A 23,304-nucleotide genomic window follows, 5' to 3' on the forward strand; every position below is an offset into this window, starting at 1 on the left:
TGACTGTATGCGATAACTGGCGAGGCATTATGTTGCTGTGTACCGTTCTCAAAGTTCTGTGCAAAATTATCCTAGCCCGGATTCAGAAGAAGATCGATGCGACTCTCCGGCGGCAGCAAGCCGGATTCCGTGCCGGAAGATCATGTGTGGACCATATTATCACGATCCGCATCATTCTGGAGCAGGTGAACGAATTCGAAGAGTCCCTTTACTTGGTATCCATTGACTACGAAAAGCTTTCGACCGTCTCAAACACGAGAATATGCGGGGCGCCCTGAGACGCAAAGGGGTTCCTGAGAAAAACATCGGCCTCATAGAGGCATAGTATGAGGCCTTCTCGTATAGAGTGCCCCATTGTGCAGTCTTGTCCGACCCTATCCGAGCCGTAGCTGGTGTGAGGCAAGGATGTATTCTATCACCGTTACTGTTCCTCATCGTAATCGACGAGATTCTGGTAGATGCGATTGACCGTGATCCAAACCGCGGGCTGTTATGGCAGCCTATAACCATGGAGCACCTAAATGACTTCGAATTGGCGGATGATGTTGCACTCCTCGCGCAACGGCGCTCTGATATGCAGAGTAAGCTCAACGACCTTGCCGAGCGCTCCTCTTCGGCAGGTTTAGTCATCAACGTCAACAAAACCAAATCGTTGGATGTAAACACGGTGACTCCTTCCAGTTTCACAGTAGCCGGGCAACCAGTGGAGAATGTTGAAAGCTTCCAATATCTTGGTAGCCAAATGGCGTCAGACGGCGGTACCAAGATCGACATAGGCGCACGGATCAAGAAAGCAAGGGCTGCCTTTGCGAGTTTAAGAAATATCTGGAAAAACAGGCAGATAAGTGAACGCACCAAAATACGAATTTTCAACTCTAACGTGAAATCTGTGCTGTTATACGCTAGCAAAACATGGTGTGTATCAGTGGAGAACACTCAACGGCTGCAGGTGTTCATTAACAGATGCCTGCGGTATATAATTCGGGCCTGGTGGCCTCACAACTGGATCTCAAACAACGAGCTCCATCGTCGTTGTCACCAGAGGCCGATAGCAACAGAAATTCGGGATCGGAAGTGGGGCTGGGTCGGCCACACTCTACGTAGGGCGGAAACGAAATCTGTAAACAAGCATTAGACTGGAACCCAGCAGGACATCGCAGCAGAGGCAGACCCAGAGGCTCATGGCGGCGAAGCCTCAATAAAGAAATAAAAGAAGTCGACCGAAATCTAACCTGGCAACAGGTTAAAACGATAGCCGGGCAACGCTCAGGATGGAGATCTTTCAAGTCCAAGTCAAGAAGCCCCGCTTGACGATATTGTACCTCTTATGCAAGGCTAGTTCATAAAAGAGTATGGTATCGAGGTAGGCTCGGGAAATGGGTCAAATGGTTGTGATAATGGTAGGCTGACCAGATCATTTCGGTGAAAAAACGGGACAAACACGCTTGCAAGACGGGACATGTCAAAAAGCCTTGTGATCAAGAGCTATGGGAATTTCAAAATTTATGGCCATAATTTTCATTTTCCGTGTAAGAAATTAGAAATATTTTAGAGTGAATCATTCACCACCATAACCTTCTATTGTATTAGGTTAGTTGTGGAAAAATGGGGAATTTTGAAATTTTATTTTAATCTAATCCTAGACAAGCATTAAAGTGTTTTCTATTGACCAATATCAAGAACTTTTCCAATCCTTAACATTTCAAAATAACAAACAATAGTCAGAGTACCAATCTAATCAATTCACAGTCCTTTTTAAACGAAATTGATTTAAATGACGCTAAAAGGGGTCTCACACCTCGGGACTACTTGTCAATTGATTTTGTTCCCATGTGCTCCCAAAAAACCAAGACTCATGCTATTTCGTCGCGGAAAGGTAAAAAATCCTGGCCAATTTATAGCCTGGTTTATAGCTTGAACTTTCAGCGATTTCCGCCGGATTGTATTTTAAATAGAGTCGAATTTCTAATTTTTCATAACGGAATCCCATAAATCTCGTCCACACACATGAGAGCAAAATTTCCTGATGTGTGAACTAGCCCTAAAGTACGTGGGGACCTTAAATCTAGCCTTTAATCCGACCAAATTTTCCCTAGGTTTGAAACTGCCTCAATCTCAATTTTGTTCATTTGATTTATAAGTTATGTTTCTCATGCCGTCGTTTTTTTACAGTGGATGATTTCGAAATATTCAGAATTATTTAGAAATACTTGGAATGATTCGAAAAGAATCAAATGATTGAACAACATGTGGTAAAGCAGATTTGAAAAAAATTGAAGTACATACTTCGGAAGATTAAAAAAGAATAATGGAAAATAAACTTAATCTGAAATTTAGAATGTCTGTCCCTGCGCTTCATTTTATTGACATTGAGGTGTAACCTGATTTTAGGGAAATACGTGTCTACCAAGTTACTGATTCGGTTCAATCCACTGATGAAATTGGCCAAATTTCAATGCCCTCGGAATAAGCAGAAAAAATCATTGATTGTATAAAAATCTCCCGGAGAAGCGACTTGTTGTCATTAACTGTTAAAAACCTTAAGAAAAGTCGATCAATGGAAAATACAAAACGGTATAGATAGCATTCTTTTAAAAGCAACACTAATAACATAACATCCAACATTTTTTTATGGGTTCCGTCTACTTTCTTCGTTGAAAGATGAGCCAGCCGAGGGCTGTAAATCTCTCTAATAAGGACCCAAACAATTACTACACAGCAAATAATTTTGAAAATTCAACTACCTGAAAAATGGTTAGCTTGTCACCACAAACGAATAAACACTCGATGTTCAATTAAATTTTATTGAATTTTACAAGCAAGCTCGGTTTAAATTTATTTCGATTTGAAAGAACAGTAACATCGATTGAATGTTACGTTTATTTGCATGCTGCAAATATGTGCATGAAAATAAATTTAAAATCACAACATATTTTTATCTGTGTATGTATGATCAATGTAGAATCAATGAAAAAACGGGACAAATTGAGGATTTTTCAGATTACGACGGGACAGCACAAAAAGGTAAAAAAACGGGACTGTCCCGTTAAATACGGTACGTATGGTCAGCATAATGGGCCACTGTTTCAACGTCTTAGAATGGTTTAAGAATGAATTAAATGTAGCAAATAATGAAAGGAGAACTAAAATATATAAGACCTTTTCGAATGATTTTAGTATCCGACCAGCAGTCTGTTCGTAAGAGCGATGGTCAAATTGCACCCCATGCCTATTGTCACCCCCATTGAAGGTACACAACTTCAAGTACATGTAAAGCATTCTTCAGACTAAAACAGAAAAGGGCAGTGGACCGGGTCACCTATCACTACGTGGAATTACCAGATAGTCGATGTGTCGAGAAGAGATGAATTTGTTACTGTGATATGAAAATTGGAACAATGGTGTTATGTGAGTTTAGCCATCTTCAATACGTATTGCAGTCTTATCTGTAGCTAAGCATAGGTGTCCCATGATATATAGGATTAAGCTTGCATTGAAATTTCAACTAATAACAATTACCATTTTTTTATTCTGTATGGATCTGAATTTGTTCTAATGCTTAGATAATCGCTTGACCTTAGATAATAAAATTAACGAAAACTGCCCCGATAAACCATACCATTTCCAAACAAGTGTTCCTCATCTCCGGTTCTCTCTCTTGACTAATTTCAGGTCTCCTGGGTGCGCCACCGTGACATCCATCTGCTGACAGTAGGTCGGTACACGTACACCTCGGATCAGCGCTTCGAGGCCATGCACTCGCCCCACACCGAAGAGTGGACCCTGCGGATACGATACGCCCAGCGTAAGGATTCCGGGATCTACGAGTGTCAAATATCCACCACCCCTCCCATCGGACACTTTGTCTATCTGACGGTTGTAGGTGAGTGAATGGTCTCTTTCATCAATGTAACAATCGCTCTTCCCGCAACCCGACGAATACCGAGCAGAGGAACAAAAAGCACATTGTCAGCGCAATCAATTTTGCTGCTCCGTCTGGGGGCTTCGTGTAATTAAGACAAGCGCAGCAAAACAATAGAATAAATAACGAAGCTCCGGTTGAATGGGACGGGACTCCTCCTCTGTTGCTGTCTGCTTTGAGGATCCCATTATCAGCATCTGCAAATCCAATCCGGCACGAACATCTGTCGTTACACATTCATTCCATATTGCAATAGTCAATGGCGTAGATAGAGAGGGAAGCTTTCCAGTGAATTAAAATCTTGAGGTGCTTCGACTCGTCTATCGGATATCTAAGTAAAAACTCTTGAAAATCTGTGTGAGCAGATATTTGATACCACATGAAATAAAATAGAATAGAATGTTCTCTGTGTTTCAAATCATTTTATTTTTCATTGATGTTCAACTCCAGTACAATTACTATACTATGAATTCAAGCTACGTCAATGCTTCTCCGGTTTCGGTATCCTTTCACAGATCACCACATTGCAAACAGCCATCGAGACCGTGAGTGAATGATGGATGGATGTTCTAAATGAAACAATGCTACTCCATTCCGCATTGTCTTTTTTCTTAAACCCCAACACAATTCTCGTCTAATGACTGGATAATCATACGGATTGTTCCACTTTCGTGAAACATAACAATAAAAAGCATGTTTCAATATCCTGCTTCGCAGTAACGCCTCAAGCATTTCAATATAAAGAAACACTGCACTATGGTACGATGGTACACGTTTCGTTTTGCAAAATCATAACTGCGAGAATGTATTGATTTTAATATATCTCTATGTTAAGAACTTAAGCTGCTGCACGTTTTTGCATATTTCGCAGACACTTAGCATTGAAAATGATTTCCTTTGTATTACATATAAAATATTTTATTCAAAAAGAAAACAGCTTCCCATTTGTTTCATCTCTAACATATAGAACAACAATATCTAATCTCAAAATAATGGTAATTAAACATTCAGCTACTTAAACGTACCAGTCCAACTTTTGTAACCGCACATTTCCGGAGGGTGTTTTGATTCCTCGCCTTTTCAAAGTTTTTACTGACAATATTCATATTATCCGCTAAACAAATAAATTAACTGGCTTGAAAATCGTTCCCCGGCTGTTGCACCAGGCTTGACACCTTCTAGCCCAATGTTGAACAACAGGCACTGAAGTTACTGTTCATGTTCACCAGAAGTCTTCACACAGTTTTGCATAGCATCCATCGTTACTTTGATCAGTTTCGAGCAATTGTGCTTTCGTGCTGAGCGGCTCTATTTTGTCTTTGCTGAACGAAGTTTTTGATACTACCCGAAGCTATTTTAATTTCAACAGTGCTTCTCAGCGCTGGATCTACTGATCCCGTTACGATCTTTGCTTGAACTTGTTCCTTCGCTTTACGTTGGACCCGTTCGCGGAAGTAAAATTCCGACAAGTGGTGGTAGTCCTGCAAGGGCACCGTTCTGGAAAAAAACATCTTAGAAGGTCACGTCTGTACGCTCAGCAATGAGCATTTACAAAAACAAGAGGAATTCACCCTTCCTGGAATAGAAGGAAGCTGGAGACTTCAGATATTCCTTCTAACTTTATCATTGAAAGTAATTCTTCTCCTATCGACCTGAGCAATCAGTTCGAATTAATGTTACCGTATAAGGTAACAATGAGACGACGAGCTGACATGGGCTTTAGTACCTTAAAAATATAACTAAGATTTGTAAGACTTCGCACGTAGTATTTTTTGAGACCATGAATACCCACACACATCTTCAATTTATTTGAGTACTCTGGCTTAATAGTGTATGTACCACTAACCCCTGACTGACGTACCAAATCAATCTAGGCGAATTCCTCGCGACAACACGAACTCCGGGTGAGTTTGGAGACGGAGAAAAAACGAGGAATAACGACGGAAAAGCAGGATTCGGGGAGTAGAACGAACACCAACATCGACGCAAGTTCCAAAAACGAATCGCTCTAAAAAAAGAAAACAAAATGCGTGTTAAGGAAGAAGAGTAAAGGGTCAGGAAGACCCGCCTGCGCTCGGCATCGGACCTTTCGACGTCGAGGAGCTCTCTTCGGAAGACAATAGGAACCACTGCCTTCCACCGACGATCCCGTACCGTTCGTAGTTCGCCTGTCCAATGGTCCAATCTTTGTCTTACGGGAACCCGGCAAACAGTTGGCCGCGTGGTAGCCTTGTTCCGTCCTATTATACCACACCTACGGTCTCCGCCGTACTTGGCCTGCACTTGACTGGATTGTCACCATCCACCGGGATTTCACCGGCCCTATCCTGACCAGAGCATCACCTGACCGTAATAAGTGCCGCATCAAGTTACCAGGTCGCCTGGTATACCATAAGGGCCGTCTACAAATCACGCCTCGTATTGTCGTCACCCGTCCGGAACCGCGATACGCTGTTTTCATTGTCGCCCGATGGTGATAGATCGGCATCCACGAATCACCTAGGTCCAGAGAAGCCTCAGGGCAGCACCATTATCAGCAGTCACCTCTCGTCTTACTCGGCCGCAGGGCCTGTTCACGTTCCGGGCACCCCCGTACGGTTAGAAAATTACCAATGTCCTGACATTGGTAGGTCACCCTCCGATGAGCACGAGATTCTACGCGTCCAATCATTACCCACACCCCGAGACCACCAGCCGTGGACGGCCTGTGTCGTGCTCTGTTCTGTAGTTATCTAGCGGAGTATCCCGCGACTACGAGACCAAGAGAAATTATAATCTCCCGACCGTATTGAGCCGTCATCCGATCAACTGAAGGCTCCAAGCAATTTCTACGTGTCCATCTATAACCCAGCTGGAAAGCGAACCCACTCTGGCTTCTGGAGCTGAGCCCTATATTGCTGTAGCGGTAAAGGTAGAACCAGATTACATGCAGACAAGGTACATCAAAGTAAGCCGCATGCCAGCAATGGGCCTAACGTGCCCGATCGGTCAAACCAGTACTAACCTTAAAGACCAGGGTTTGCAGAAACCGCTCTCAATAGAGAACGAACAACAATAAAATTGAGGCAAAAACCTCTTCGAATCATAACAATCTATGAAAACAAAACTATCGCACTTGTATACAAGTTGAAAAAACTGATTCGGATAGGTGACCCCCACCGAGGGAGTTTGATAAAACGCTTTGTTCTCGCTCATTTTATGTTGGGGATCATTTTTTTTTCGCACAGCTGTGCAAAACTTTTTATCATGGGATGTAGAAAAGAAATTTATCATGGGTTGTAGCCCCCCGAATCAGTTTATTATCGTAACAAACAACTGCCGAAAAACGTCTCTCACGGTATGCTACCTATCGAGAGTGTATGCAAACATGATATGTGAGAGATTTTTGTTTGTTGTCTCGTCATGATTAAGTACGCTTCCGTATAGATAAGGTTCGTGTGTTCCCTCAAGTAGGTGCTGCGTGCCGATCGTGAGATAAGACCCTAGTGAGCTAGTAAGAAGGACGTTACGAAGTCTCCTCCACAGACGTGAGTACGTCAAAGGAGGTAGCTACATTGATTTATGATGAAATTGAGCTAATCAAATTTGATTCGATTCATGCGAAAAAGCAAAGGATTCCGCCAGTTGTGGTATCTGTTGACGAGTTTTCGGGCTTTCGGAATGAGATCTGGAGGTGATCTCATTCTTTATTTCTGCACATTTCAACTCGTGGCACAAAGCCTAACGTTGAGCTTCTGCTAGCACTATCTCAGAAGCATCTCAGTATGAAAACAGCATAGTAGACATGGGATGTTGTTAGTCCCTGTAACTCACAGTCCAAGCAACATAATCAGTTCGTTTCAGAAACTTTTGCGTCGGAAATTAAGTTTGTTGAGTGTATGGAAATTAAGTATGGTGAGTGAGCCGTTGGAACATGCTGCTATTTAGCCACCGAGATTGCCTCTTCGATAGTGCACAGCTGGGGGTAGAGACTTTCCGGAGTTTCCGGACGCACCTCGTCGTCTATGTCGACATTCACGCACCTTTGGAACCGGGCCCAGTCAACTCGATGATAATTTCTCCGGGACAGCTGATGCCGATTAACCGAGGAGCCCACTTCCGCCACCACGAAAAATTGATCCGAGCTGAGCTCCTGGTACACGACCGGCTGGGAACGACCACATGTTCATGTTAGCTATGTACAGATCTATCGTTGCATGGACTACGGACCGACTCAGCCGAGTGGGGAATCCGGACTAAGGATCGTGTAGTGGCCTTCCTCCATGTTGGCGCTCCAGATGGCGCCGTTTCGATTGCCACGACTGTAGCCCCAGGCTTGATGTTTGGCATTCATCGCCGGTAATGATAAACTGGCCTGGTCTCCGCGTAAGCTTGACGATGTCCCTCCGAAGGGTCTGTCGATGAACCATCGGCTTTAGCTTAACTTGGGCAGTACGCCGCGATGAACCCAATTGTGCCAACAGAAGTGGTGATTTCGACCCCGATGGCCTCAATGACACTGCTGGAAGCTTAAAGCAGACGACAGTTGATGTTGTAGCGAAGAGCGATGGCCATATCACCTCCCCTGGTCGGCCGATCGTGTCGCAGGATGCGAAAGTCTGGGATGTTGGCGTTCACCTTCTCCTCAAGGAAATCCTTCAGCTCAATTGTTTTGCTCTTTAGCGAGCAAGCGTCCCAGTTGACCAGACCTGGTCGAATCGGGTTTTGCAACCACACAGCCGAGTGGCGAGCTGGTAGAAGATTGGCATCAGTTGCTCCGTGGTGTAGAGCGGTGCAGGTTTTTCCTGCGGGACACTTTGATTCTTCGGCTGCCGACGGAATCCAGGAGGAGTAAACGGGGGCCATTCGCTGGAGGAAGAAGCAGGTGGTGCTGGGGCTTCAATCGATGCAGCTGCTGCGGCCAGTCGCTTGTGCGGCTGCAATGGTGGAAGTATTGGTACCGTTCATCGGAAAGCCGGGATGGCAGGACGGTTCACCTTGTCGATCATTGGGACACGGTTCCTCTTCGGATAAGCCTTGATTGATGCTTTTCTTTGGATTTCCAGGAACTCCGCGCGTTTCGGACAGCTTTTCGTAGTGGCCCGCCACAGTTGGCGCACTTTGGATCGGCCACCTCCATCTTGTCGCACTCATCCGTCGGGTGCAGTTCGCCTCCCTTGTTGCAGCGCGTGGCAATGTGGCAACTTCGGGTGTCATGCCCGAACATCGCCTTAAAAAACCATCGTGGTGTAATTCAAAATTATTTAAGAAACATCAGAATAGATACCCAAAACCTAGTGTGGAGGTGAATGAATTGGTCGAATTTCTAAAATATCTATATAAATAAAAATGAATTTCTGTCTGTCTGACCCTTATAGCCTCGGAAACTACTGAATCGATCGGGATGAAAATTTATATGCAGAGGTTTTTGAGGCCGGGGAAGGCTCTTAAGATGGCTTGAGACCCCTCCCCCTTTCCAAAGAGCCCCTCCCATACAAACGAAACACCAATTTCTTTTATCACTTGAGAATTAATCAAGCAAATGGAAACAAAACTTGCATGTGGTGGTTTTGTAAGGGAAGATATGTTCCTGTGGTGGTTCGAACCCCCCCCCCCCTTCTGGAAAGGGGGGCTCGCATACCAATGAAATAGGAATTTCTGCATTACTCGAGAACTAATCAGAGAATGAATCAAGTTTAGGAGAAGCAGAGTTCGTCGGGTCTGCTAGTCAAAAATAAAATAAGAAAGAAAATAAAATTCGAATTTCTGGATTTCTAATAAAAGACCATGGTTCCATTGGATTTTCCAAAAAGTCCTCAGAATGCCACGTCGAACTCAAAATCTTGAAAATTTCATTTAAACTTGTTTTTTTTTTCAAGTTCGTTTATTTGGTAGGCTTAGGCGTGTATAACACTTTACGGAGCCATATTTCTTTGTGATATATACAATCAATGTCATTTTTTCAGTTAGTAAGAGAGGGATAGGAGCCAGCGTACTCGTGGTGACTCGAGGTTAGTTTACAATATTTAAGGATGGACGAGGCTTAGGATTCGGAATCAAGGAATTTCGGCTGCTCATCCGGGCATTTGGCGTAAGGGAAGATGTGGCGTGTCGTCGTGCTCGAGGATTGGTTCGACTGGGAGCGTCTTCCGGATGGCCTGAGTAACGGAGATCTACGGAACATAGAGACAGAGACAGTACAAACAAATCTTTGGCAGAAGAAAAAAAAATTAGATTTTGATGTCAGAATCACAAATGAAACTATAAATGGCCTGCATATAGACCCCATCACGATCCCCCAAAACACCTCGAATTTCCCTGAAGGGTTGTTTACCTCGGGCCACTAGGGCCACTCCAATAGTCACTCTCTGGAGGCGTCATTTTCCGAGCAGAACCAAACTACGTGATCGATGTCATCATAACCGGCTCCGCACCTACATAAGTTGCTATCGACAAGGTTTATTCTGTACAGATGTGCGTTTAGTGAATAGTGATTGGACATAAGTCTCGACATCACGCGAATGAAGCCTCGACTTAAGTCCTCACCTCTGAACCACGCTCGCCCAGAAACTTTTGGATTTTAAACTTGTTATTAGATCATAGCTTAATAACAGGTAAAATCGTATTTTTTTAAATTTCTTCATCAGGCGGGAACAAATTTGAATATCTTCTGTCACCATCCCTAGCTAAATTTTATTTGAGGGGGGGATTTCAAAATTTTACCGGAATAAGGAGGAGGGTTGTATCAAAGATACGATCGTAAATTGTAGGGGAGAACAGTCCAAAATGCACCCCTTAAGCTTTTTCGATGTTTTCGCCCATGTAAACAAAAATACCCAACCATTTCAACGTATAGGTGCAAAATTTACAAACCCTGCTACATTTCACAATGATCTCCTATTCAAAACAATAAGGTTTTCATGACTTTCTAACGCATTTAAAAAATGTTTTAAAAATAGGCCAGGGGCAAAACGCCCGAATGGTGGTCTAAAATGACTCAATTGTATGTAAAATGATTTATATTTCAATAGTTAAATGCATTGAATCAACTGTTTACAATAGTTGTATAGAATTTTAAAGAGTTTGCTGATCGATTCATACCAAGATCTCCGGAATCCGTTGGAAAACGACTGAGTTATTGGCTCGTACTTCCTGACCTCTTTTCGTGACGGTCCCAAATTTGAAACTTTGGAATGACCCCCCCCCCCTCTTACCAAAGGACGTAATTCTATGTCAAACTAATAAAATTTTGAACTTTCATAAAAAAATCTTTAAGAAAACTGATGATTAGTTTTGCAATTAGTTAGTTTAGTTTTTCAATTTTATCAATTTATGCCTTTATTTTTTATTTCCCACCCCCTTCATTATCGATAGGTCAGTGAGACCTAAAAAAATAATGTTTATTCCGGCCTTAGTGCAATTACTTTAAATTTTTAAAACAGATGGTTCTACCCTGTTCTACCAAAGATTTATAAGCTTTGTGAGTCCAAATAGTTCACCGTATAGGAATCAATTAGAATCTTCTTATGTAATAAAAATGAAATGGTCTGTGTTCGTATCCGCATAACTCGAAAACGGCTGGATAGATTTTATTCATTCCTTCAGCAGTTACATTTGTTATAGTTTCCGACGGGTTTATATGATATGTTCTCTGTGGAAAATCATTGAGTAAATCAGGAAATACTAAAATGAAGATTTGTTTGGAAATTTCGCATAGGCACTTCTCAACGCGCATTTTCGCCAACTATGCAGAACAACGTCTGTCGGGTCAACTAGTATTTTATATTTTTCTTTTGCTGTTATACAGAAAACTTTGAGCTCATATTAAAAAAAACATTTTTTTATCAACATAATTTTGTGTAACAACTTGTAATTCACTACCCGTCCTGTGACGCCGAGTAGATACCTTACGTGCGTAACTTAATCTGCCGCTAACCGCAAGTCGAGCACATCTGTATATGGACGCCCATATACAGATGTGCTCGACTTGCGATTAGCGGCAGTAATATGATGCCTTAATATGATACCATGGTCACATTGCTAGCTTCTGGCTCATCCAACTAATACCACCATCAATATCCAACTCTGTGATACTGGCCTCTTGCTTCCATCCTCTTTCTCCTCACGCTGAAGATATGCGTGGCCAGTAGCAGTAATATTCATGCTTATGTCGTTTTTTCCTTTTCTTAATTTCTGATATCATTCCAGAAAAGGATTTCGAAAATAAAACACTAGTTTGAAATCTACGAATTATATCATAACAATGCTAATGCAACTTGTAGCTCTATCCATGGTTTAAAACTTCATACAAAAGTCACTATTTGGTCACTTTTTCTGCAATTGAAAGTCACTATTTGGTCACTTTTTTGTCATCGTTGGTCACTAAAGTCACTATTTTGAACGGCATTCATCGCTACCAGCCCTGAAACATTTGGTGCACTGCGTCACGTCACTATGCACGGGCTGGTATTGCTCCCAGCCGACGACGGTGTAGTTAGTTTATTACTCCGCTTCAGGTTCTTGAAAGTGATGGAGCCATGCTCCAGATAGACCAGCTAAAGCTGATCTCGGTACTTTCTGGCCTTGTCATGGCGAGCGCGATAGGCTTGAGTTCACTGCTTTCTCTTCCTCCTTCATATCTTGGAGCCCTCGCAGCATAGCCTTGAACGGCTTCGTACCGGGGAAGTCATGAGTGTAAAACTCATACTTGTAGACCTGTAGGCATCACCTTTACTCCCTCGCTCCAAAGCCGGAACGTGCCCTTGAGGCCCTTTGCAATAAGCTGGCGGATTTTCTGTCGCAAATTCGGTGCAATAAGACAGGCTGGCACTTCATCCGCTCAGTTTACACCTGCGATTACTGCTTTTTTCTCTTTTCGTATGATTGCCTGCGTCATTAAGCGGCAACAGGGAGAACACGTTGCTCTGCAAAAGCTACTTGGACGGGTTACCAGCGCGTCCAAGAGCAGTGAGCTTAGGCACTTTTCCCGCGACCGAATCGCGAACCGAGTCTCCTATGACGGGTCCGGAAGAAAATAACGCCAACGCGACGAAGTGAAAATGTAAACAGCGAACGAACGAGAAAAAACCAGGGGGAGAAGGCGAAGCACTGAATCCCTACCCCGACATGTGCGTCATCTGGATTTGGTTCTAAACTGTAAACAACAGTGTTAATTCTCTATCACCTTTTTGTTATGGCGAGGCAATTTTTATGCACACTTTTGTTTTCGATATTTTATCAAAATTAAACACTTAATCATGCAGCAATATAACGATGTGGTATGCTTGAGATACCTGCTTGATTATAGGGACTCGAAAAAGAATTTATTTGCAGTAACTAACCGAATTTAAATATGTTCGCATTAACGATTGCGCCCTTGGAAAAAAAAATGCGCGAGCAAAAAGCACGTCCGTACGCGCTGTTGTCACCAGGGGGTAGTATGCGGTGCATCGTGCCTCCTCTGCATGTAGTATGAAGCAAATGTAAATAAACAATCCCACATTTTTTTGTTAGTCAGCAGTAGTGTAGATTAACCAATATCCTACAAGATTCCAATTCGAACACTGTTACACTTGCCAAGCGGGGTGGCCCAGATAATACGTCTTAGGTAGGCTTGATTTGTTCGTGGATGACAGGCTTACTCCCCCCTGGTTGTCACGAACTGGAATTGATGATAATTCGGTTTTTTTCCAGAACCAAAATTTTAAAGAAGAAAAGGTTAAACCGAGACAATTTTTTTCGGCCCATTAGTCCCGCCGCCGCCGCTATGGGTAAAAATTTAATATGTGCAACCATAAAGCTCACCAAATGGGGCGGGGCTATTTTTTTTTTTTCTTGAGCAAGGGTAAACGGAAATCTGCAACCAGACACCTGAGGAGGTACTCAGGTAGTGTGGGGATGGGTATGTCATGTAACTCTTACCCGACCCACTAAAACCAAAACCCTTTCGCCAGTCCGTACCCCCGGCCCGCAATTAAGCAATACATCAGGGGGGGACTATTGAGAACGCTCACGCCTATGCTAACGCACTTGACGTCAATACACACAACATCGACTTCAAGGGTGGCTACCTCACCACCCGTCGATCGCAAGCTATGATAGTAACCTAACGGTCCGTATCATAATCTCACGTTGGAGACGAGCACCCCGACAACAACCACCGCGCGTGAACCGCAATGACCTCTATATCTACATACTGAGGTCCCCGCAGCCCACCCGCGACATGTTAGTTGTCGGGGTGAGCAAAGTGTTCACTGCATCACAAGTGCCCTTACTGCACTCGTTCACAGATAGAAAAAGTTGTTGAAATTTACACGAAAGTCATGCACATAAAGGGAATGCCAAAAAGAGTGTAAATTGGAACGATATTATCACCTGAATGTATGCAATTTGTATTGCATTATGACACTTTTTATACGAATAAGTGTCATAATGCTATGTAAATTGCATACATTTAGGGCGAACTTGTTGGAAAAGATTCATGTACGCCCAGAATAGTGTAATTTTCCACGTCTTCATTATTTACGCGTTGATTACTTTTCATTATTTCTTTCTGTGTTGGTTTTGTTCAAGACGCCACCACCGCTGCAGTTTCGACATAATCTGTCGAGATGCTGTGTTCACCGCATTCCATATAGCTTCTTCCCGGCACATCCTCTCGACGAGGTTGTCCGGGGTTGTATCCATACCACTAATAAGCAGCATGGTATTGCGTTCTACCTCGAATCGCGGGCATGCGAACATCACATGCTCTGCCGATTCTACCTCACCTACACATTCAGGACACTCCGCAGAATCTGCGAAGCCAAACCTGTGTAGGAATTTCTTAAAGCAGCCATGTTCAGACAACACCTGTTTTAGGTGGAAGTTGACTTGACCATGCTTCCTATCAACCCAGTTGGACACATCTGGAATCAGTCTGTGGGTCCAACGACCTTTGACTGCGGTGTCCCATGCTCTTTGCCATTTGAGCAACGAAGCTGCTCTCTTGACATGTCGCACTTGCACCGAGTCCCTTTCGTTGTAGCACTCCACATCCTCCTCTAAGAGTGTGTCGATCGGCATCATTCCAGCTATAACGCACACCGCCTCATATGATATGGTGCGATATGCGCTCGCGACACGTAAGCACATCAGCCGGTGTACTCTGATCAATTTCTTTACATTGTACTGGGCTTTAGTGCTACGGCCCATGCCGGCACGCCATAACGGATGATAGACAATGCTACGCCAGCTATCAGCCTACGCACTTGACTATGCACCGCCGATCTGTTGGACATCATTCGTGATAAAGATTTTATCGCCAATGAAGCCCGCTGACATGCATAATCGACGTGGCTCGTAAAATTGAGCTTATCATCGATCATCACGCCCAGATGCTTGAGAGACCTCACGGAGTTAACTGTGCAGGTCCCTACTCTTATCCTAGCCTGTTGCAATCCATGACGGTTATGCACTACCACGACTTCCGTCTTGTGGTGTGCAAGGGATAACCGTCTCGAGTTGAGCCATTCCTCCACCCTGCCAATCGCGTATGAAGCCTTCAATCTAACTTCGTCGAGAGTGTCACCTGCTACTTCTAGCATTACGTCATCCGCGAAGCCTTCTATCTTCACTCCGGCCGGGAGACTTATGCGTAATACTCCATCGTACATAATATTCCACAGAACCGGTCCGAGGATCGATCCCTGTGGAACACCAGCGGACACTACGATCGACTTTTGACCAGCATCAGTGTCGTATAACAGCACCCTATTCTGAAAATAGCTTTTCAGTATCCTGCACAGGTAATCCGGGGCGGGGCTATAAGAAAGCTGCTTTCCGCATCGCGCGAAACATTTCGTTCGAGATGTCGCGGAAAGCGAAGAGCAGTCGCAGCATCGACAATGAAGGAAATTTTATTCTCACCGACGGCTTGGATCGTGTAGTCGCCGTCGTCAGCATCAGCAGCTCTCAAGTCATACAAAATAAAGTTGATCAGAGAAAAAATTTCTCCAATGTACAAAATACAGTCGCTAAGTTACTGTTGAAAAATCAATCGATGTCCTTACGTTGTCCAACGTCTATTTGCGGTCGTGTATTGAACACAACTCTTCTGATTTTTATTTATGATAAATAAAATTTTAAAAATACAAAGCAAGTACGGCATTCTGAAATAGGTGTACAATTTGACCAATCCAAGCCATAGTGTGCTGTCTTTTCATTTGTGCAAATATCACGAGCCACGCTAGCAAGCGGATAATAAGGTGTAAAGCGCCCTTCCAAAACAAAATGTACATGTATGATCTCTATATTACTAAGTAGGGAGATAAACCAATTCAAACAATTTAGATTGAAGCAGCAGCTGTTTGATACAAAGTAAAAAGTGATAGCAAAATAGCGTTTTTCATCTAACGAGCCTTCATAACTGAAGTCTCATCAATAAGTGGGAGATCGGCGTTAAAACTATCAGGCTTACCAAACAATTACACCATATCGATTTCTTTAGCAGTTCTGATGTTTTGAGAGCGGTATGCTTTTAACCCAAGCTTCACTATCCACCGTGATGGCTTAGGTACATACAGCTTCCGGGGAACAGCTTTCCGTATTCAGCCGCTGGATGCTTGGACGGTAAACAGACGTTCGTGCCGCACCTCTTCAATCCCGCTATTGTCAGGAAGACAACACCACCTACAATCACACTGCTACACATTACCTGCTAGGCAATAACCCGTAGGCCCGGGGATGTTTGAGGGGGAGACTTATCAGTACAGAAGTTGAAAACAAATGGAAATTTTATACAAGCCCAACTTAATGCATAATGCCGCCAACTATCACGTAGGGGCAACAAACGCTTTTTATTTTGCACCGTGATAAATTATTCGTGAAAGAAATGCGGGCGTTTTGTTACCGAATAATTCGAAACTTAATGATTTATTACTAATTTCACAATTTTAATTACAAGTCTCTTATAACATTGTGACGAGATTTCTCAGCCAGTTCAGTTATTTCAACATTTTGACCAGTAGAGCTGAAACACAGGGCACACAGGTTGTTGGAGAGACTGAAAAAGTCGGAACCTGTCACCGTTTAATGACGTTGCCGATCTCCTATATATTCAAGAATTCCCAAAGAGGACGTATTACGTCATCCTATCCTATCTAGTTAAGTTTTTGTAGCTACTTGATCCAAGCCACCACCCCATCAACCGACCGGAAGCAATACAAACGATTCATTCCAATCAATGTGTTTCTCATCTTTTTCTATGACCTCTCTTTTTCTTTTTGCATTCCCGTTGACTGATACCGCATTCGCCACTCAACAACGTCGTTGCTCGGTGTCTTCGCATCCTCACGGAAAACCACCACCCTGGGGGAGGTCATCTTCCACGTCAAGAACCAGTGACAGAGATTAATGGCGGGCCTGATTTATTTATCAATAAAGGCTCAACGATAAATCTCACCTGCATAGTCAAGTACGCTCCGGAGCCACCGCCAGCCGTGATCTGGAAGCACAATCGAGACGTAAGTATCCCGGCCTGGACAGTCAGTGGACACGGCCGTCACCAACAAGTTCAAAAGACGCAAAGGTGCACGTTGCTGCAATATGTCTGACGGTCGCATTTCCCATTCTCTTTGCAGGACATCAACTTTGATTCGCCTCGAGGTGGCATCTCGCTGGTGACCGAGAAAGGGGTACTGACCAGTAGCCGGTTGCTGGTGCAGAAAGCGATAGCCAGCGATTCCGGGCTGTACACGTGCGAACCCTCCAATGCCAATCCGGCCTCGGTCCGGGTGCACATACTTAATGGTAGGTTTTGATTGCATTGCTGTTCTCTACTTTATTTTCCTACAGATGACATTTGAACGATATGGGGTCGGTTACAATGTGTTATCAGTTGAATTCAATACAAGAGAAACAAGTCTGTTGCGACGCATTGTGAAATACCTTCTTCAACATGGGATGCACCATAATTAGACATTTTATTTCCATTCTAATTTATTCATCAATTAAATAAGGTTGCAACGATCATATAACTTCCACACATATTTGAAGATTACAGTCCAAGAAGAGGGATAGTCAAAATGTAGGAGATGCCATGGACAGGAATTCTACAATATATTAACATACCTCATTTGAAATTAGACACAGACCAAAACTTTTGATTAAGTGAAACGCCTCTACTAGTAATGTATTCCCTTCGTTTCAGGAGAACACCCAGCGGCGATGCATCACGGAATGTCTACCATCCTGGCCGGTCCAAGCTTAGTGGCATTCGTGCTCTCTTGCTTACTCCTGTACTACCATCACAGCATCCGGTGGAAGTATCCACTGACGTAGTAAGATCTTCCTCAGTTTTCTTCGCCACCGTACTGGCATATCCGGGCAGCCAACGACAGAAAGAGAAAAAAAAACAATGCAAACCCCACAAATCTTTTACTCGTCACTAATCACCACTATCTATCGGTCACACCCACAAAGTCACTGTCACAGTCATTGTATATCCCTCAATCCCCGCTCCAAGCAGAGACAACTCCATTGAGTGTCTTGTTTTGTACAGCCACATTCTACTAAAACTTACTATAAAACGGAGAAAGTGAAACAAAAGTCTGGAGAAATCCGTATGTTTGAAATACTAGAGAAAGAAAAATCTGAGTTACGTCGTGTCAAAAATAGAACTTTTCGGAAGGTTCGGCATATTTCGGTTAAATATATGAAGAATAGATTTTTTATATAAATGTACATTTAAGGTAACTAACAGATAGCATGAGCGTGTGCAACAAAGAAGTGATGTGCGTGCGAGTGTGAGACGAGAGTCGATAATTCGTTTTCAATTTCCAATCAGTTCCGAAATCGAGTAATTACATATAGCTGAACAATAGGTATTTATACAAGTAAACAGATCAGATAGGTTGAATTTATTTAATTCAATTCTAAACGCAAATACAAACAGCGAACGATTGCGTTTGATACAAAAGAAGGGGAATGGGTCACGCTGCTGAACATTAATAATATTTGCTGGCGATCTGACGTGTTTGTGTAAGGAAGGTACATGTGCATTAGGGTGATTCGGGAATCAATTTTGGTTCACGAAGGTAGTAATTTTTACTTTTAGGTGATGAAGGGTAATAGCTGTTTTACTTTGATTCAGTTCTGAGCTCTAACATTAACTTTTCAACTACGGCATGGATTGTCTCATTTTAAAATTAAAAAAAAAAACTTCATATGTTGCAGAATACATCATTTCACCCAACAACTCAAGACCAAAAAAATCATCCCGGAACAGCTTGTTAGTCGTCGACTAACCACGATCCCCCACTATTACAGGACTGCCCGATTCTATATTGAATCACTCTTTGGAAATTCTTGATCTGTAAAAAAGGCATTCCTATAGTTGAGACCGTCGTCTTACACTTTAAAATGTTGTTCTAACGTCGGAAACGAACAGAACATTTACTATGTTCGTTCAGTGTAAAAATTAAAAGGGTAGAAGAGAATTTTAATTTTCTTGAATCATGCATTGCAGAGCTTTAAGCAGCAGTTATTTGCTGTTACACCAGAACAAATATAAAATTCTTGTTTTGTCCTATTGATCTTTTGAAAATGAAGGGGGAGGCAAATAAAAAAATAAATGAATAAATTGATAAAATCGAAAAACTCATCAGTTTTCTTAAACAATTTTCTACAAAAGTCCGAAATTTTATTATTTTTTTGGGTAAAAATTTGAAATCCCCCCTCAAATAATTAAATTTGACTACGAAATTTTGAGGGGGCGGAGACAGAAGTAGATAATAAAAGTTGTTTTGGCCTTAGTTGAATACACCCAACATTTTTTTACATGGTTGGTATTCTTTAATTTCCTGGTGACCCTGATCTTTTAGGCAAAACATACTTTTGCATATACATAAACAATAAAGATGGATCCATAAAAAAAATAAAAACGATCCGTAAATAACATCTGAATGTTCCATAAATGCTACGATAAATCCATAAAATAGTTAAGGAGATTCCATAAAGAATATTTTTTCGATCCATAACTACACAGAAAGAAATAATGAAAAGTAATCGACGCGTAAATAATAAAGACGTGGAAAATTACACTATTCTAGGCGTACATGAATCTTTTCCAACAAGTTCGCCCTAAATGTATGCAATTTACATAGCATTATGCCACTTAATCGAATAAATAGTGGCATAATGCAATACAAATTGCATACATTCAAGCGAAAATATCGTTTAAAATTACGCTCTTTTTGGCATTCCCTTTATGTACATTACTTTCGTGTAAATTTCAACAACTTTTTCTATCTGTGTAGCTAAAATTAAGCAATTAATTGGAGAATATTTTCCATTGAAATGGTCAAAAAACAATACAATTCTTGCTTTTTTCCCATGAACGTATGATAAACGATCCATCAATCTTTGGAAAATGATCCATAAAAAACTATATTTTGATCCATGAAACCTCAAATTTGCGCATTTTTTATCGTGATGATGATCCATAATTTCAGTAATATGATCCATAATTTTAGACATATGATCCATACTGGCCATTTGATCCATAACTTTGTTCAAATGACCCATAGTTTTGGTGATATGATCCATACATTTAGCTAAATGATCCATAGATTTAAAAAAAATAATAATCAATAATATTATTATTAATAATAATTAATATACACAGATAGAAAAAGTTGTTGAAATTTACACGAAAGTAATGCACATAAAGGGAATGCCAAAAAGAGCGTAATTTTAAACGATATTTTCGCTTGAATGTATGCAATTTGTATTGCATTATGCCACTATTTATTGATGATAGCTTTATGTACCCGGCCTTGCTCGGAATTGCCAGTTTGATTCGCAGTTTTTTTTCACAATCGGAAAATGAATAAACCAATTGGTCAACAGGATAATTGCGTTTTCTTATCGATACTTCATCATTTGATCAGAAGAAGGCAGATTTCATTTGAAAACATTGACTGGTTTTGAAGAAGGGAGCAAACCCATAATCGCCATATTCCGGGCAAACGTTTATTTCTAAAGAAGGAAAAACATCCACCGATGCCTTATTCCGGGCAAACGTCTATTTTAAAGAAGGGATCACATTCACCATCCAGAAGGAAACACATTAATCATTGCTTGTCACTGGGCAACCATAATTTCGATAAATGGTTAAATTGATCGATAACTAAACAATACAATAATGGGTTCAGAAGTTAGGCTGGAGCATACACACAAACATACAAACATTGAGTTTTATATATCTCGGTACTTATTCAGTGACGTATGTGATTTTGTAAACAAAGATGCATACGTCGATTTGTCAAATATGATGGCACTCCTACGCAAACCAACACAACGAACATGTAGCCGAAACCTCCCCTACCTGTATGTGGCGATGGTTTGCGTGGGAGTGCTATCAGATTGCAGAAATCAACGTTTAAATTTTTGTTTACAAAATCACATACGTCACATACGTTGAATAAGTATCCGAGATATATAGATAGCTAATAGCTATATGTATTCGGCTTTGCTAGGGACTGAAAAGTAAATTATTCAATTAAAATGTCCAATGCTGTAGCACAAAACCCACAGAGGTAGATCTACCGCTCATAGAATTGTTCCTTTGTATCAATCTATTTTTATATATTTGTTTGGCCCTTCTACCTTTTCAATAAACATCTTCCAAAAATAGAGAATAAGTGTACCAAATCTGGTTGTAATTTATCCTGGGAGTTACACTGAATTGCTCATTTTTTAAAGACAACCCTTCCCCATAACAGCCCTTTTTCACCAATGAACCTCCCACCTCCTTTGTTATCTTCTCCTTGGGATAGAAAATGTGTACACCAATTTTGGTTGAAATCGGTACTGGGAGTTAGGTGTTACACTGAATTGCTCTTTTCTAAATACAACCCTTCCCCTTACCCTCCCTTTTTCCCAATGATCATACCACCCTTTGTTATTTTCTCCTTAGGATAGAGAATGTGTGTACCAAATTTGGATGAAATCGGTCCAGGGGTTCAAAAGATACACTGAATTGCTTGTTTTCTGAACAATACCCCTCCCCCCAGCCCCCTCCCCTCTTTCCCAAATTACACTTCCATATGATCGACTACTCTTAGTGAATATGTGTACAAAATTTGGTTGATATGGGTACTGGGGGTTGGGAGTTACACTGAATTGCTCGTTTTATAAAGACAACCCCTCCCCCCATACCCTCCCTTTTTTACAATGACCGCCCCACCCGCTTTGTTATCTTTTCTTTAGGGTAGAGAATGTTTGTATCAAATTTGGTTGAAATCGGTGCAGGGGTTCAGAATTTACTCTGAATTACCCGTTTTCTGAACCCCACCCCTCCCTCCAGCCCCCCCCCCCCTTTCAAAGATTACACTCTCATATGGTTGTCTCCTTATATTGAATATGTGTACAAAATTTGATTGAAATCGGTCCTAGGAGATGCAAGTTACACATAATTGTTCGTTTTCTAAACAAAACCCTCCCCTTTTCTAAATGACCCTCCCACCCCTTTGTTAACTTCCCCTGAGGATAGAGAACGTGTGTACCAAATTTGGTTGAATTCGGCCAAGTGGTTCAGAAGTAGTTAGCGAACATACATACATAGATTGATTTTTATATATATAGATGATGATGATGATGATGATGATGGTCCCGCCACATACCCCTACAAAGGTTTGAGCTAGACGATTTATCTTTAAGATAATTAATTGAATTTAATTTTTCAACAATTTAATCAGATTTGCAAAACAAAACAAAAACGATCTGATTACCATCACAGATATAAATTTCTTAACTTTCCATTACTATCCAGCAAAAATATTAAATGTAAAAACTGTTTATTTCATCTACAGATTCTCATAAGTATCAGTAGTGATGCTTCGAGTGCATAAAAATGCAAAACTTGTGATACCTCTCGCACAGATTTCAAAAGTTCCACCAAGAATCGCGTTTCATGTAATTACAAGTAACGTTAGCCACTCGAAAGCATCAATAATAATCTAATAAACTATGTCGTTGTCAACAAAATCAAAACTTGTGTTACCGCTCCGTCGATATCAAAAGTTTCGGTATCAACCGCGGGAACCAAACTCTACTAGATAGCCTATTACTAATCCGCAGAATCATTGAAACAGCTGAAAAAGCGCAAGTCTGTACATAAATTTAAAAATCATTCATATCTGCTTTTCGCGCGCGAGACTCAAACTTTTGAGAACTACACAAGAAAAAGGTCAAATTACAATTACGTCAATAAATATAAAATCCATCATCATCATCTAGGCGAACAAAATAGTTTATTAGTGCCTCAATAATTGAAAACACAATTGTCCAAACAAAATATCCGTAGGTCAAACTTCGTCAAGATACAATAATTAATGATTTTAAAAGTCAACTAAGTAGCTGCT

The 23,304-nt window shown here is 41.6% G+C and overlaps 1 protein-coding gene across 1 annotated transcript in view; it reads left to right on the forward strand.

The window, feature by feature from the left end:
- Window positions 1-19,090, forward strand: part of LOC134220702 (zwei Ig domain protein zig-8-like) — a 623,811-nt gene extending 604,721 nt beyond the window's left edge. The window contains exons 6-9 of the mRNA XM_062699803.1: window positions 3,673-3,883; window positions 17,276-17,403; window positions 17,521-17,689; window positions 18,090-19,090. Coding sequence (XP_062555787.1) covers window positions 3,673-3,883; window positions 17,276-17,403; window positions 17,521-17,689; window positions 18,090-18,220 — 639 coding nt within the window. The 3' untranslated portion in view covers window positions 18,221-19,090. The remainder of the gene's footprint in view (window positions 1-3,672; window positions 3,884-17,275; window positions 17,404-17,520; window positions 17,690-18,089) is intronic.
- The last annotated feature ends 4,214 nt before the right edge of the window (window positions 19,091-23,304 follow it).

Source organism: Armigeres subalbatus, chromosome 3 (genome assembly GCF_024139115.2).
Source record: "Armigeres subalbatus isolate Guangzhou_Male chromosome 3, GZ_Asu_2, whole genome shotgun sequence".
NCBI lineage: Eukaryota > Metazoa > Arthropoda > Insecta > Diptera > Culicidae > Armigeres > Armigeres subalbatus.